The following is a 14,371-nucleotide window of genomic DNA, read 5'->3' as shown; positions in this document are numbered from 1 at the left end:
CAATACAGCATTAAATCTAAACATGCATTATATTGCACTTCTCAATCATGGAACTTCAAAAAATATTTATAGATAAACATGAATACATAACAGTGCATTAAATGCCTTTGGCTAAAATGACCTTGAAACCTCATTGGTATTCCAAGCAGGTGAGCGCAATATAAAAACTTATTGGGCTTGACTATAGAGACTAGACCACACCAAAGTGACTGTGAAATGATCTTCCATCACAAAAATATCAAGAGTAGACAAATTGCATTTGTAGATGAGAGACAGAGAGAGGGAGGATACTGAGAGATTTGCATATTCTCATTTGCAAAATAAAATGGTATGAGGTTATTTTTTACAATGACTTATTTTCATTACAGTACTACTTACATACTTCTGTCAATTATACTATTGTTCTACAATGTAGAAGACAGTACAAATAAAGAGAAACCCTTGAAAAAGTAGGTGTGTCCAAACGTTTGACCGGTACTGTATGAGTGGTCTGGTTCAGTCATCCAGGAGGATGCATCTACTCTTTTTGAAACTCTTCTGTTGCATATAAGCATTGGCAAATCCTGCTTAGACTCACTCAGGCCTGAACATTGACCCAACCCCACTCTGCCTTAGCCTTCACCCATTGCTCAGTCCCTACAATAGAGATCGCAGCATGGTGGGATTTTGAGCTACAGTTTGATATGCTAATCCTATTGGTTTTGGACTGGGATAACAACACCCTCCATCAGTCAACACGGAATGGTCCAGTCTGAAATAACTGGTGCCTGTAGCCTAATAATAGTAATAATCAGTCAACACGGTCCGGTCTGAAAGAACTGGTGCCTGTAGCCTAATAATAGTAATAATCAGTCAACACGGTCCGGTCTGAAAGAACTGGTGCCTGTAGCCTAATAATAGTAATAATCAGTCAACACGGTCCTGTCTGAAAGAACTGGTTCCTGTAGCCTAATAATAGTAATAATCAGTCAACACGGTCCTGTCTGAAAGAACTGGTTCCTGTGGAGTCAATCACCACCTTCCGGAGACACCTGAAACCCCACCTCTTCAAGGAATACCTAGGATAGGATAAAGTAATCCTTCTCACCCCCCCCCCTTAAATGATTTAGATGCACTATTGTAAAGTGGCTGTTCCACTGGATGTCAGAAGGTGAATTCACCAATTTGTAAGTCGCTCTGGATAAGAGCGTCTGCTAAATGACTTAAATGTAAATGTAAATTATCAAATCTCTCCACCAAGCACCTTTCCTCCAGGCAATCATCTGTGAAATAGGATTAATGATGCATTCGAGTAGGCCTCAGAATCTTGTATTTCCCAGTTGGTGAAGACATAAACAAGACATTAATGATTTCAAGTGCTTTTGAAGTCTTAAATACTCTTCAATTAGATTTTAGATAGACCACATTTTGATCGAAAAGGTGAAACGTCTGTGATGAAACTCGGAAACTTGGGTATCTTTATTCTGGCCCAAGTGTCCGACTTGGAAAGTCATTCTAGAGGTTATTTACGAATCATTAACTGGTACTTCCAAATTTACGACAGCACTCCAATGCACGATTACACCCATACCTTTGCTCATCCTTTCATAAAACACCAACATTTTTGCTTGACACTTTGATTGTATGCTGTGATGTTTCTATGGATATTTGATCATTTCCCCCAGGGATGAGTACACTTAGAAAAAAGCCTTTCAAAAGTGTTCTTTGGCTGTCCCCATAGGATAACCTTTTTTTAGTTCCAGGTAGAACCCTTTTTTGGTTCCAGGTAGAACCATTTTGGGTTCCATGTAGAACACTTTGTGGAAACCAAAACGGTCCAACCTGTAATCAAAAAGTGTTCTTCAAAGGCTTCTTCATTGGGCTTGGCTACTGTATATATTCTAACAGTGATATAGTAGTACATGACCTGATCCCATCTTTCAGGACATCTAGAAGCGTTCCCAGGACCTCTGCAGTGCTAGAACAACACTTTCACGAGATGTACCTCATATATTTTCCATGATGGAAGAAGACGTCTGAAAATAGCAGGTCAGTGCGAGTTCAGGTTCTGTATGAAATGGCCCCATTAATTAATAAAAAGGTCTGAGTTTTGGGACTAATGTTGAACTTAATGTTGAACTTGTCAATGTCTCAGTCCATTATTTTAGAGCTATCCCTTGTCAATGTCTCAGTCCATTATTTTAGAGCTATCCCTTGTCAATGTCTCAGTCCATTATTTTAGAGCTATCCCTTGTCAATGTCTCAGTCCATTATTTTAGAGCTATCCCTTGTCAATGTCTCAGTCCATTATTTTAGAGCTATCCCTTGTCTCCCTTATAGAAATAACAAAAAGCCGAAACATGAAAATAATAGTTGACATAACATTTTGACTGTTCTTTTTCTCTTGCTCTATGTGAACTGTAACTTTAGCTTTTCATATACTTTATTCTGCACTTAAGTTTCTCAGAACATACACATCCTGGTTCAACTAGTCCTCAGACACACCATGAGTAGAGTGAATCAGGTGAATTAGTGCTGGGCTGGAACAAAAACCTGCACACCTTTCAGAGACCGTGGTTGCTTTCCTCTGCCTTCAAACATGCCCAGGCATGTCTCTCTGGTAGTTTAGAAACTACTGTGACCAAGTGAAATCCTGATAATGGAGGCTTATCTATCTGCATGAGCGGCACATGGGTTTTATAGACGCTAATTAGACTCAACGGTAGACAGTGGCACCTTCAGCCCCTACAGGCTATTTACAACTCAGGAGGGAGATTCTACATAACGAGATCCACTTAAGAAGGATTTTACGATTCAAAAAGATTGCAGAATTTGTTCACGTTAGTTAACCTCACTAAGACTGGCAAGATCATCAGTCAACCTTATTGCTAAAAGAGATAGAGAACGAGACTAATGACCAGAGCCTGACACAGACAAAGAGAAAAAGGAAATACTATCCATCCTTTTACCAGTATTAGTTTCTGTTCATGTACTTTCTAGTAGAATTATTATGCATAACACATAAACACCGGTCTCCATTTCCATCAAAATGTCAGAGTAATAGGGAAATTATTATTTGATTATGCTTGGGCACGTTGAAGGAGAGTTGATTTTCTTTACACACACACACACACACACACACACACACACACACACACACACACACACACACACACACACACACACACACACACACACACACACACACACACACACACACACACACACACTGACTTTCCCTGTTACCCTAGAACAAGATGACTAGTGTTGTTGTGGTTAGGCCTCTCAGGTTTACCAGGGCTTGCATCAGTTTCGGTGAGAGTGCTCTGTGGTGCTTTCCATTCCATGGAATGTGTATCATCTGGGAGTGTCACGTGGATCACCTGACCACATGGACTCCAGATCAGAGGCTACTACTATATTTGTGTGTGTGTGTGTGTGTGTGTGTGTGTGTGTGTGTGTGTGTGTGTGTGTGTGTGTGTGTGTGTGTGTGTGTGTGTGTGTGTGTGTGTGTGAATTGTCAAAGTTCCCCTAACTACATAATAAATCCCTTAGACATAAAACACTGACTGACTGGGTATTACTGACCTTTGAACTGTCTGCGATATTAGTAAAGAACACATCATGTTAACCTATTCAAATGATTGGTCAACAAGTTCAATTGTATTTGGGTCAGATCTGGTACAGTAAATGCCACTGTAGATGGAAGTCAATCAAGTGTGGAGTGACTGAGAGCAGATCCAACACCATGGATGGATTGTACTCTATACCATCTACTGTATCTTGCCTATGCCGTTCGGCCATCGCTCATTCATATATTTTTATGTACATATTCTTATTCATTTCTTTACACCCGTGTGTATAAGGTAGTTGTTGTGAAATTGTTCGATTATATTACTTGTTAGATATTACTGCATGGTAGGAACTAGAACCACAAGCATTTTGCTACACTCACATTAACATCTGCTAACCATGTGTATGTGACAAATAACATTTGATTTGATTTTGAAGAGTTTATCCACTGTATCCACTAGATCTAGGTCAATATTTTACAATTCATGATCTGGGCTTGATTTAGTACGCCTTGTGTAATGGAAACAAACCAGTGGATCAAACTGCAACCTAAATCCAGTGCACCCCTAAAGACAGGTAAAGGTGTGCTGCCTCTGCAGCTGACCCTATGCTACTACTGCAGTAGTAGTACATACTATCAACATACTATCACCACATTCAGGTCAGACATAATGTGGATCATTTTGTCAATATGTACGTAGTATAACCATAGGCCATCTTATTTATACATCCCTCCAAACATAGGATACATCTGAAATGGCTCCCCTATGGGTCCTGGTCAAACATAATGCACAATGTAATGCATAGGGCTGCTATGCCAGACGTAGCCATAATCTTGCCTTGAGAAAGCCGTGGTAATTGGTCCTCAAGGCTCAGTTTACCAGGGGTACGTCTGAACGCATTCTACCAGCAGAATTAATGTGGGCTAGCCTTGTTTCTTTGCCAATCACTTGGACTTCCAGGAATTGTTTCACTTGGCTGTGCTTACAGGGGGTGTCCGCACTGCTTTAAAACAATCCTGATTCACACTGGCACGGCACCCTGTTTACCCTGGCCAACTAAAGCCATCATGAAATGACGGGATAAATCCTTGGTGTTTTCATGACTTGGTCAACAGTGCAACCTGAGAGAAAACATTTAGACTCGACCCCCACCACTCTACTCCACTCCCCACCACACCACTCTTCTCCCCTCCCCACCACACCACTCCACTACACTCCCCACTCTCCCTTCTCCACCCTTCCTTTCCCCTCCCCTCCCCTCCACACCACTCCTCTCTGCTCCACACTACCCTCCCCTCCACTCCTCTCCACTCCCCTCCACTCCCCTGCCCTCCACTCCCCTGCTCTCCACTCCACTGCCCTCCACTACCCTCCCCTCCACTCCTGTCCACTCCTCTGCCCTCCACTCCTTGCCCTCCCCTCCCCTGCCCTCCACTCCTCTGCCCTCCACTCCTCTGCCCTCCACTCCCCTGCCCTCCACTACCCTCCACTCCTCTCCACTCCCCTGCCCTCCACTCCTCTGCCCTCCACTCCTCTGGCCTCCACTCCCCTGCCCTCCACTCCCCTGCCCTCCACTCCTCTGCCCTCCACTCCTCTGCCCTCCACTCCCCACCACACCACTCTCCTTTCCCCTCCTCTCACTCCCCTCCAATCAACTCCCCACCACTCCCATCTTCTCCCCTCCCCTCCCCTCCCCACCACTCCTTTCCCCTCCCCTCCACTTCACTCTCCTCCACTGACTGTTGGCTGAGTGTTTCTGGGCCTGATTCAGATATCCCAGTTGACGAACCACTGAAAAAGACCAATGGCCATGCACTGATTATTCCTCCACCATTCCTAATTTAGCCAACGGCAAAAAAAAGCTTGTGTAAGAGGCCAAAAAGACGCTGCGCTTTGAGCTGCCGTTGGAGAAGAGACTCTGGTTGACAGCAAGGCCAGGGTTTTGTCGCCTCTCAAAGCCGGGGTTTTGTCGCCTCTCGAGGCCGGGGTTTTGTCGCCTCTCGAGGACGGGGTTTTGTCGCCTCTCGAGGCCGGGGTTTTGTCGCCTCTCGAGGCCGGGGTTTTGTCGCCTCTCGAGGCCGGGGTTTTGTCGCCTCTCGAGGCCGGGGTTCTGTCGCCTCTCAAAGCCAGGGTTTTGTCGCCTCTCGAGGCCGGGGTTTTGTCTTCTCTCGAGACCGGGGTTTTGTCGGCTCTCGAGTCCGGGGTTCTGTCGCCTCTCGAGGCCGGGGTTCTGTCGCCTCTCAAAGCCAGGGTTTTGTCGCCTCTCGAGGCCGGGGTTTTGTTGTCTCTCGAGGCCGGGGTTTTGTCGCCTCTCGAGGCCAGGGTTTTATCGCCTCTCGAGGCCAGGGTTTTGTCGCCTCTCGAGGCCAGAGTTTTGTCGCCTCTCGAGGCCGGGGTTTTGTCGCCTCTTGAGGCCGGGGTTTTGTCGCCTCTCGAGCCCAGGGTTTTGTCTCCTCTCGAGGCCAGGGTTTTGTCGCCCCTCGACGCCAGGGTTTTGTCGCCTCTCAAAGCCAGGGTTTTGTCGCCTCTCAAGCCCAGGGTTTTGTCGCCTCTCGAGGCCAGGGTTTTGTCGCCTCTCGAGGCCAGGGTTTTGTCGCCTCTCGAGGCCAGGGTTTTGTAGTCTCTCAAAGCCAGGGTTTTGTCGCCTCTCGAGGCCAAGGTTTTGTCGCCTCTCGAGACCCGGGTTTTGTCGCCTCTCGAGGCCAGGGTTTTGTCGCCTCTCGAGGACAGGGTTTTGTCTTCTCTCGAGGCCAGGGTTTTGTCGCCTCTCAAGGCCAGGGTTTTGTCTTCTCTCGAGGCCAGGGTTTTGACGCCTCTCGAGGCCAGGGTTTTGTCGCCTCTCGAGGCCAGGGTTTTGTCGCCTCTCGAGCCCAGGGTTTTGTCGCCTCTCAAGGCCAGGGTTTTGTCGTCTCTCGAGGCCAGGGTTTTGTCGCCTCTCGAGGCCAGGGTTTTGTCGTCTCTTGGCGGTTTGAATAAAGCGTGAGGTCACTGCAGTGCCATTCACCCTGTTTTGATGTTCAGTTATATTTAGGTTATTTTGCGTCAATGATTTGGGGTTGTTGTTTTTCTTGTGAGTGTCAGCGCCTATGCCTGCTTCTAAGCTTGCTACTATGCTCCAGGATCACTGGTCCTGTGTTGAAATGAGTACAGTGAGATTAGATCAATTATAATAGTTTATACCATGGCATTGTTGAATACTAATTTCTGATTGGCTTGAAGGGCAATCTAGAGGGTGCATTATTTTCCTATAATACATGGTATATTTGCACAGTAGAATTCAATGGCTATAGTTCATTCTTGCATGGTCTATGTTTGAGCTGCTTTCGAAAACAAAAGTCTATATCAAAACAATCTTGTTTTTGCTCAATTAGATTTTCATAAAAGCAAACTAGGACTGATGGTTTGGTTAACTAAACTAGCAAGTCTGTTTGTTTGGTTACCGAGGCAACTGCTGTCGCTATCTAGTAAACTTGCTAACCTCTTCAGTGGATGTTGAACATGTTTCTATTGGAAAATGTGTTAATTTATAGCCATGGTATAAAATAAATAATCAACGAGGGGCTTTATGCGTTCTCTGGGAAATACTGCAACTCAGTGAAAAGTCAGTTCCAGTCTGCTAGCGTGTACTGGAACACACCTTCCATGTCGTTCATTATTTTCCAGAGAATGCACACTAGCCCCTCGTTGATTATCCCTTACATAGTCACAGCATCTTGTTTAGTGAGGGTGTACCTTATCTCAGACAACCAATAGGAAACAGAGAAAAGGGAAGATAAATTAATTAGGTAAGCTCATCATTTGAAAACAACAAATAAGTAATTAATAGTTGACATATTTTCACTGGGAATGGTATGTCTGGGTCAAAATGTGATCATTAGACTTGGAAAAAAGATGAATGTACCTACAAAGTACAGAACTGGAACACGGTAAAGGAATACTTGTCTTGCTACAATAAATGTCAGTTTGTGAAAGTCTATTGACATTCTCTAAGAAGTTACAGTAGGCTATGATATTTTGGGTGTTTGGTCAAATCATCAGCATTACTGTAGGTTGGTAAACTATAGGGTTAGCTACAGCATTTGCATGAGGGGCTGTAGAGTTGGACTTGAGCTGAGGGATTAACATTAGACATGCTTGGGGAGTCAGGCCCAGCACCAGCCGCCATAGCCTGCTGAAGGACCTCAAACTTGTTTTGGAAAATGAGTGAGTCCATCAGTTTGCTGCCTCATTGGGTCTTATGAAGTAGTCTGTCCTACAAATTGAACATGAGGAATACTCCCTTGATATTTCAGAACACAGCTCTGATAATTAAGGACATCAGGACTTTGAGACATGAGCAGGTGATTTTTAAGTAAAGATGCTGTGTGGTCATCTAAAAGAGTTCAAATTGTACTTGAAACCACCAGCATCCAGTAACCAGTTGATCTCCCACTTGACGTTGGCCTGCAAGGGATTTGAACAAGCAACCTTCAAGCTACAGATTCTTCCAGCCTCTCTAACCTCTGTGCTGCTTATAGCCCATATGAGATTATACTAAAACATTATTAGAGCATCATCAATGCTAATGCGTCACAGCATGTTCCGGATAGACTTTCTGACTGGCCGCCCCCAGGTGGTGAGGGTAGGAAACAACATCTCCACCCCGCTGATCCTCAACACTTGGGCTCCACAAGGGTGTGTTCTCAGCCCGCTCCTGTACTCCCTGTTCACCCATGACTGTGTGGCCATGCACGCCTCCAACTCAATCATCAAGTTTGCAGACAACACTACAGTGGTAGGCTTGATTACCAACAGCGAAGAGATGGCCTACAGGGAGGAGGTGAGGGCCCTCGGAGTGTGGTGTCAGGAAAATAACCTCACACTCAACGTCAACAAAACAAAGGAGATTATCGTGGACTTCAGGAAACCGCAGAGGGAGCACCCCCCTATCCACATTGATGGGAGAGTAGTGGAGAAGGTGGAAAGTTTTAAGTTCCTTGGCGTACACATCACGGGCAAACTGAAATGTTCCACCTACACAGGCAGTGTGATGAAGAAGACGCAACAGTGCCTCTTCAACCTCAGGAGGCGGAAGAAATGTGGCTTGTCACCAAAAACACTCACAAACTTTTACAGATGCACAAGCGAGAGCATCCTGTCAGGCTGTATCACCGCCTGGTACGGCAACTGCACCGCCCTCAACCGCAAGGCTCTCCAGAGGGTAGTGAGGTCTGCACAACGCATCACCGGGGGCAAACTACCTGCCCTCCAGGATACCTACACCACCGATGTCACAGGAAGACCATAAAGATCATCAAGGTCAACAACCACCCAAGCCACTGCCTGTTCACCCCGCTATCATCCAGAAGGCGAGGTCAGTACAGGTGCATCAAAGCTGGGACCGAGAGACTGAAAAACAGCTTCTATCTCAAGGCCATCAGACTGTTAAACAGCCATCACTAACATTGAGTGGCTGCTGCTAACATACTGACTCAAATCTCTAGACACTTTAATAATTAAAAATGGGATGCAATAAATGTATCACTAGCCACTTTAAACAATGCCACTTTATATAATGTTTACATACCCTACATTACTCATCTCATCTCTTCTCGGGGCGACAGGGTAGCCAAGTGGTTAGAGTGGAACCGGAAGGTTGCAAGTTCAAACCCCCGAGCTGACAAGGTACAAATCTGTCGTTCTGCCCTTGAACAGGCAGTTAACCCACTGTTGTTAGGTCGTCAGTGAAAATAAGAATTTGTTCTTAACTGACTTGCCTAGCCTAGTTAAATGAAGGTAAAAAATAATAATAATAATAAATAAATATGCATATACTGTACTCCAGGGGTGTCAAAGTCAAATGGACGGAGGGCCAAATAAAAAATTTAGCTACAAGCCGAGGGCCGGACTGTTCGAATGTTCATTGAAAAATTTTTAAATGACGCATATAGTCTAGTGAACCTAATTGAACCTACTGAAAACCTAACAAATATATTCCAATATGATCAGATAAATAAAGCAATATTTTCTTATGGCTCTGTCAGTAATCTTTAATTTTCAACAGACACAAAAGACAAATTTCCTTTATATAAAAATCCCCATAACATGAACATTAAATGAAAGAAACCGGTATTCAAGGCACCATCAGTAGCCTATATTTTCTATTTTAGCAAAAGTGGGCTAAATTTACTTCAAAGAAAAAAACAATAATAGCAATTTTCTATCATCCACTCAACTGAAATATTTTTAAAATATAATTGGATTGAAATACAATAAAATAAAGTGCAAAAATCTATTAATCAAAAACAACACTTTGTTTAAGGAGAAGTAACATGCAGTGAAAACAAATATTAAACTTTAACTTTTAAACTTGAACTGAGTAAAAACTCTAAATATGTGATTGCACAGTAATGTTCACTTGTTTGAGGTTGAGGGTGATACTTGGTGGTGTCCCATCTTTTCCACAAGTTCATCAATGTTCGGGGTAAGGCTCTGAGCTGAGGAAATCCTCAGAATTGAGTGGAGGTGTTCAGCAGTAAGTCGACTTCTGTGTGATGTTTTGTTCAGGTTCATCAAAGAAAAAAGTTGTTCACACAGGTATGTGCTGCCAAACATAGACAACGTTTGAGCAGCCTGGATGCGCAGCTGGGGCATTGTGTCGGGGAGGAAACGGGCGAACTCCGCAGCACCCACTGCCGCATATTTTGCCCTCAGTGCATCATTGCATTGGAGGTCAATCAACTCCATTTGGAGGTTTGGTGGTGAGCTTTCCACGTCAACAGCAAATGGGTTACCGAGCAGTTCCAACCTGCTTTTTTGTGCTTCAAAGTCAGCAAATCGGCGTCGAAAGTCAGCGGCAAGCATACCTATTTTATCAGCCAACTGTGCGCTCGGGAACGCACTGGTAGAGAGCTTCTCTTTCATGGTCTGGCAGCTGGGAAAGTGGCTCAAATTTTCTTTCCGCATCTGCGTCTCCCACAGAGTCAGTTTGGTTTTAAATGCCTTCACTGTACTGTACATATCAGAGATGACATGATCCCGACCCTGCAGCTGCAAGTTCATTGCATTCAGATGACTCGTAATGTCACACAGAAAAGCCATTTCACACAGAAACATTTCGTCTCGGAGTTGTGTTGTGTCTTTCCCTTTGCTGTCCAAGAACAGACAAATCTCCTCACGAAGCTCGAAACATCTTTGAAGCACCTTTCCCTGGCTTAGCCATCGCACCTCTGTGTGATAAGGCAAATCACCATGCTCCGTTTCTAACTCCGTCAGAAATGCCTTGAACTGGCGGTGATTCAAACCTTTGGCTCTGATAAAGTTAACTGTGCGCGTGATGATGCTCATTACATGCTCCATTTTCAAGGCTTTACCGCACAACGCTTCCTGGTGTATGATACAATGATAAGCTGTCAGCTCACCTGTCGCGTTTTCCTCTTGCATCTTTTCCCGTATCTTCGCCACCAGTCCGCTCCTGTGTCCACACATCGCAGGTGCTCCGTCGGTTGTCAAACCCACGAGTTTTTCCCAAGGCAGCTCCATCTCATTTACACATCTTGACACCTCTTCATACAAATCATGCCCCGTAGTTGTGCCATGCATAGGACGTAAAGCCAAAAACTCCTCTGTCACGCTTAGGCTGGAGTCCACTCCGCGGATGAAAATTGACAACTGGGCAATGTCAGAAATGTCGGTGCTCTCATCCACAGCCAAGGAATATGCAATGAAATCTTTTCCCTTTTTCACAAGCTGCTCTTTTAGATTGATGGACAACTGGTCTACTCTCTCGGCAATGGTGTTTCTGCTCAGACTCACATTTAAAAAGAGTTGCCTTTTTCTGGGCAAACTTCGTCACAAACTTTAATCATGCAGTTTTTGATGAAATCCCCTCCGTAAATGGCCGGGCTGATTTAGCGATCTCTTCTGCCAAAATAAAACTGGCCTTGACAGCAGCCTGGCCTTGTGATTTGGCTTTTTTGAACAGAGCCTGTCGAGATTTGAGGCCTCGTTTTAATTCCTCTGCCTTTTGTAGCCTTTGTTCCATGTCCATATTCTTGTTTTTGTCCGCGTGTTTCGTTTCATAATGTCGTCTCAGATTATACTCTTTCAGTACCGCCACACTTTCTCCACACAGAAGACACACAGGTTTTCCAGCTACCTCCGTGAACATATACTCCGACTCCCACCTTGTTTGAAACCCCGGTTCTCAGTGTCCACCTTCCGTTTTGCCATTTTTGATGGGTATCTGAAAGTTAATTTTACTGTGATGCTGACGACTGCTGTGCCAATAAATATTGAAATGAAGCAGCCTACTGCTCGGTGCGTCACCGTTGCATTGTGGGAAATGTAGTATTGGTGCGTGTAAAAGATCTGCGGGCTGCCGGCTTGCTGCGGTCTGCGGGCCGGTTCTAATAATAAATCAAGATCATCCCAGGGGCCGTAAAAAACCTTCTCGCGGGCCGGATGTGGCCCGCGGGCCTTGACTCTGACATATGTGCTGTACTCTATACCATCTACTGGATTTTGCCTATGCCGCAAGGCCATCGCTCATCCATATATTTATATGTACATATTCTTATTCATTCCTTTACCCTTACACACGTGTATAAGGTAGTTGTTGTTAGATATTACTGCACGGTCGGAACTAGAAGCACAAGCATTTCGCTACACTCGCATTAACATCTGCTAACCATGTGTATGTGGCCGACACAATTTGATTTGATTTGATTTGAGGAAGGATCTATATTCCATGTTAGCGCTCCCCTAGCTTTAGTGCAAATGCTATAGCTGTGGTCGATAGCTGCTGATCAACAGTGCGGTCTCACACACAGCCTCTCCCACAGTCTGGAGTAACCATCTAAATGACACTTGATGGATTAGATCAGCTGGAATTGGTTTTTCCTATGGTGTTCAATGCTCTGAAAAGCCACAGCAGAAAAATAATCCTGCAGCAACAGGAAAATTAAGATCCTACATCTGTTGACAAATGCAAAGTTTGCTTGGAGATGGATCTTATCTGTGCTCCATTATCTGTGTGTGTTTGTGTGTGTTGTGTGTCTGCATGTGTCCCTGTCCATCTGTGCGTGTCCGTGTCCATCTGCATGTTTCCCTGTCCATCTGCGCGTGTCCGTGTCCATCAGCGCGTTTCCGTGTCCATCTGCGCGTGTCCCTGTCCATCTGTGCGTGTCCCTGTCCATCTGTGCGTGTCCCTGTCCATCTGCGTGTGTCTGTGTCCATCTGCACATGTCCCTGTCCATTTGCACGTGTCCCTGTCCATCTGCACGTGTCCGTGTCCATCTGCGCGTGTCCGTGTCCATCTGCGCGTGTCCTTGTAAATCTGCGCGTATCCCTGTCCATCTGTGCGTGTCCCTGTCCATCTGCACGTGTCCGTGTCCATCTGCGCGTGTCCGTGTCCATCTGCGCGTGTCCTTGTAAATCTGCGCGTATCCCTGTCCATCTGCGCGTGTCCTTGTAAATCTGCGCGTATCCCTGTCCATCTGTGCGTGTCCCTGTCCATCTGCGCGTGTTAGTGTCCATCTGCGCGTATCCCTGTCCATCTGTGCGTGTCCCTGTCCATCTGCGCGTGTTAGTGTCCATCTGCGCGTGTCCCTGTCCATCTGCGCGTGTCCCTGTCCATCTGCGCGTGTCCATCTGCGCGTGTCCCTGTCCATCTGCGTGTCCCTGTCCATCTGTCCCTGTCCATCTGCGCGTGTCCATCTGCGCGTGTCCCTGTCCATCTGCGTGTCCCTGTCCATCTGCGCGTGTCCGTGTCCATCTGCGCGTGTCCCTGTCCATCTGCGCGTGTCCCTGTCCATCTCCATCTGTCCATCTGCGCGTGTCCCTGTCCATCTGCGCGTGTCCGTGTCCATCTGCGCGTGTCCCTGTCCATCTGCGCGTGTCCGTGTCCATCCATCTGCGCGTGTCCCTGTCCATCTGCGCGTGTCCGTGTCCATCTGCGCGTGTCCCTGTCCATCTGCGCGTGTCCATCTGTGTCCATCTGCGCGTGTCCCTGTCCATCTGCGCGTGTCCATCTGTGTCCATCTGCGCGTGTCCCTGTCCATCTGCGCGTGTCCGTGTCCATCTGCCCTGTCCATCTGCGCGTGTCCGTGTCCATCTGCGCGTGTCCCTGTCCATCTGCGCGTGTCCGTGTCCATCTGCGCGTGTCCCTGTCCATCTGCGCGTGTCCCTGTCCATCTGCGCGTGTCCGTGTCCATCTGCGCGTGTCCCTGTCCATCTGCGCGTGTCCGTGTCCATCTGCGCGTGTCCCTGTCCATCTGCGCGTGTCCGTGTCCATCTGCGCGTGTCCCTGTCCATCTGAGCGTGTCCGTGTCCATCTGCGCGTGTCCGTGTCCATGCGGGTGTGTGTTATTAAGACCTCATCCAAACCCATAAGGCAGAGTACTCAGGACTCCTGACTCAGCTTCCTTGCCCAGAGGAAGTGAAGGGGAAGGTCCCATTGTCTCTGCTTCCTCCTGCATGCAGGTGCAAGGTCCTGCACCCACTGCCACACCCCTCTCCTTGTATCGTCATTTCACCAATGAATGATTCATGATGCAGGTCTTGTCTGTGTGACTAGATCAAGGGGGGGAGAATATATATCTTAATATGTCTTGATAAATCTCAAAATAAAGGTTTGGGATATTGTTTGAAACCTGATAATTTACCAACAGTTGGGGGATAACCTTGAGAATAAAGCTTATAAGATTAACTGTTAGCCCATAGGCTACAGGAGGGCTGAGCACAGCTTGCATCGTCTACCAGGAAAGGTCCTTTTTTTTTAAATGTCTGTGTCATCCACCTCATAGATACTACTGCACTGCTGGAGCTAGGAACACAAG

At 46.2% G+C, this 14,371-nt stretch overlaps 1 protein-coding gene across 1 annotated transcript; it reads right to left on the bottom strand.

The window, feature by feature from the left end:
• Nucleotides 1-2,851: 2,851 nt before the first annotated feature.
• Nucleotides 2,852-13,847, bottom strand: LOC135517065 (S-antigen protein-like). Its single transcript, XM_064941088.1, has 3 exons — nucleotides 12,817-13,847; nucleotides 5,482-6,513; nucleotides 2,852-2,867 (listed from the first exon to the last, which is right to left on the bottom strand). Exons 1-3 carry the CDS (start codon nucleotides 13,845-13,847, stop codon nucleotides 2,852-2,854), a joined length of 2,079 nt encoding a protein of 692 aa, XP_064797160.1.
• Nucleotides 13,848-14,371: the final 524 nt, after the last annotated feature.

The sequence above is a fragment of the Oncorhynchus masou genome, chromosome 28 (genome assembly GCF_036934945.1).
Source record: "Oncorhynchus masou masou isolate Uvic2021 chromosome 28, UVic_Omas_1.1, whole genome shotgun sequence".
NCBI classification, from domain to species: domain Eukaryota; kingdom Metazoa; phylum Chordata; class Actinopteri; order Salmoniformes; family Salmonidae; genus Oncorhynchus; species Oncorhynchus masou.
Note: the sequence above shows the minus strand (reverse complement) of the source record. Positions and strands in the feature narration are given on the sequence as shown.

Excerpts from the sequence above, each read along its gene's own strand:
- LOC135517065 (XM_064941088.1), bottom strand. The coding sequence starts at position 13,847 with ATGGACAGGGACACGCGCAGATGGACACGGACACGCGCAGATGGACAG. Across the intron at positions 6,514-12,816 it reads GCGCAGATGGACACGGACAC|AGACGACAAAACCCTGGCCT; the intron begins GTGCAGATGGAC and ends CAAACCGCCAAG.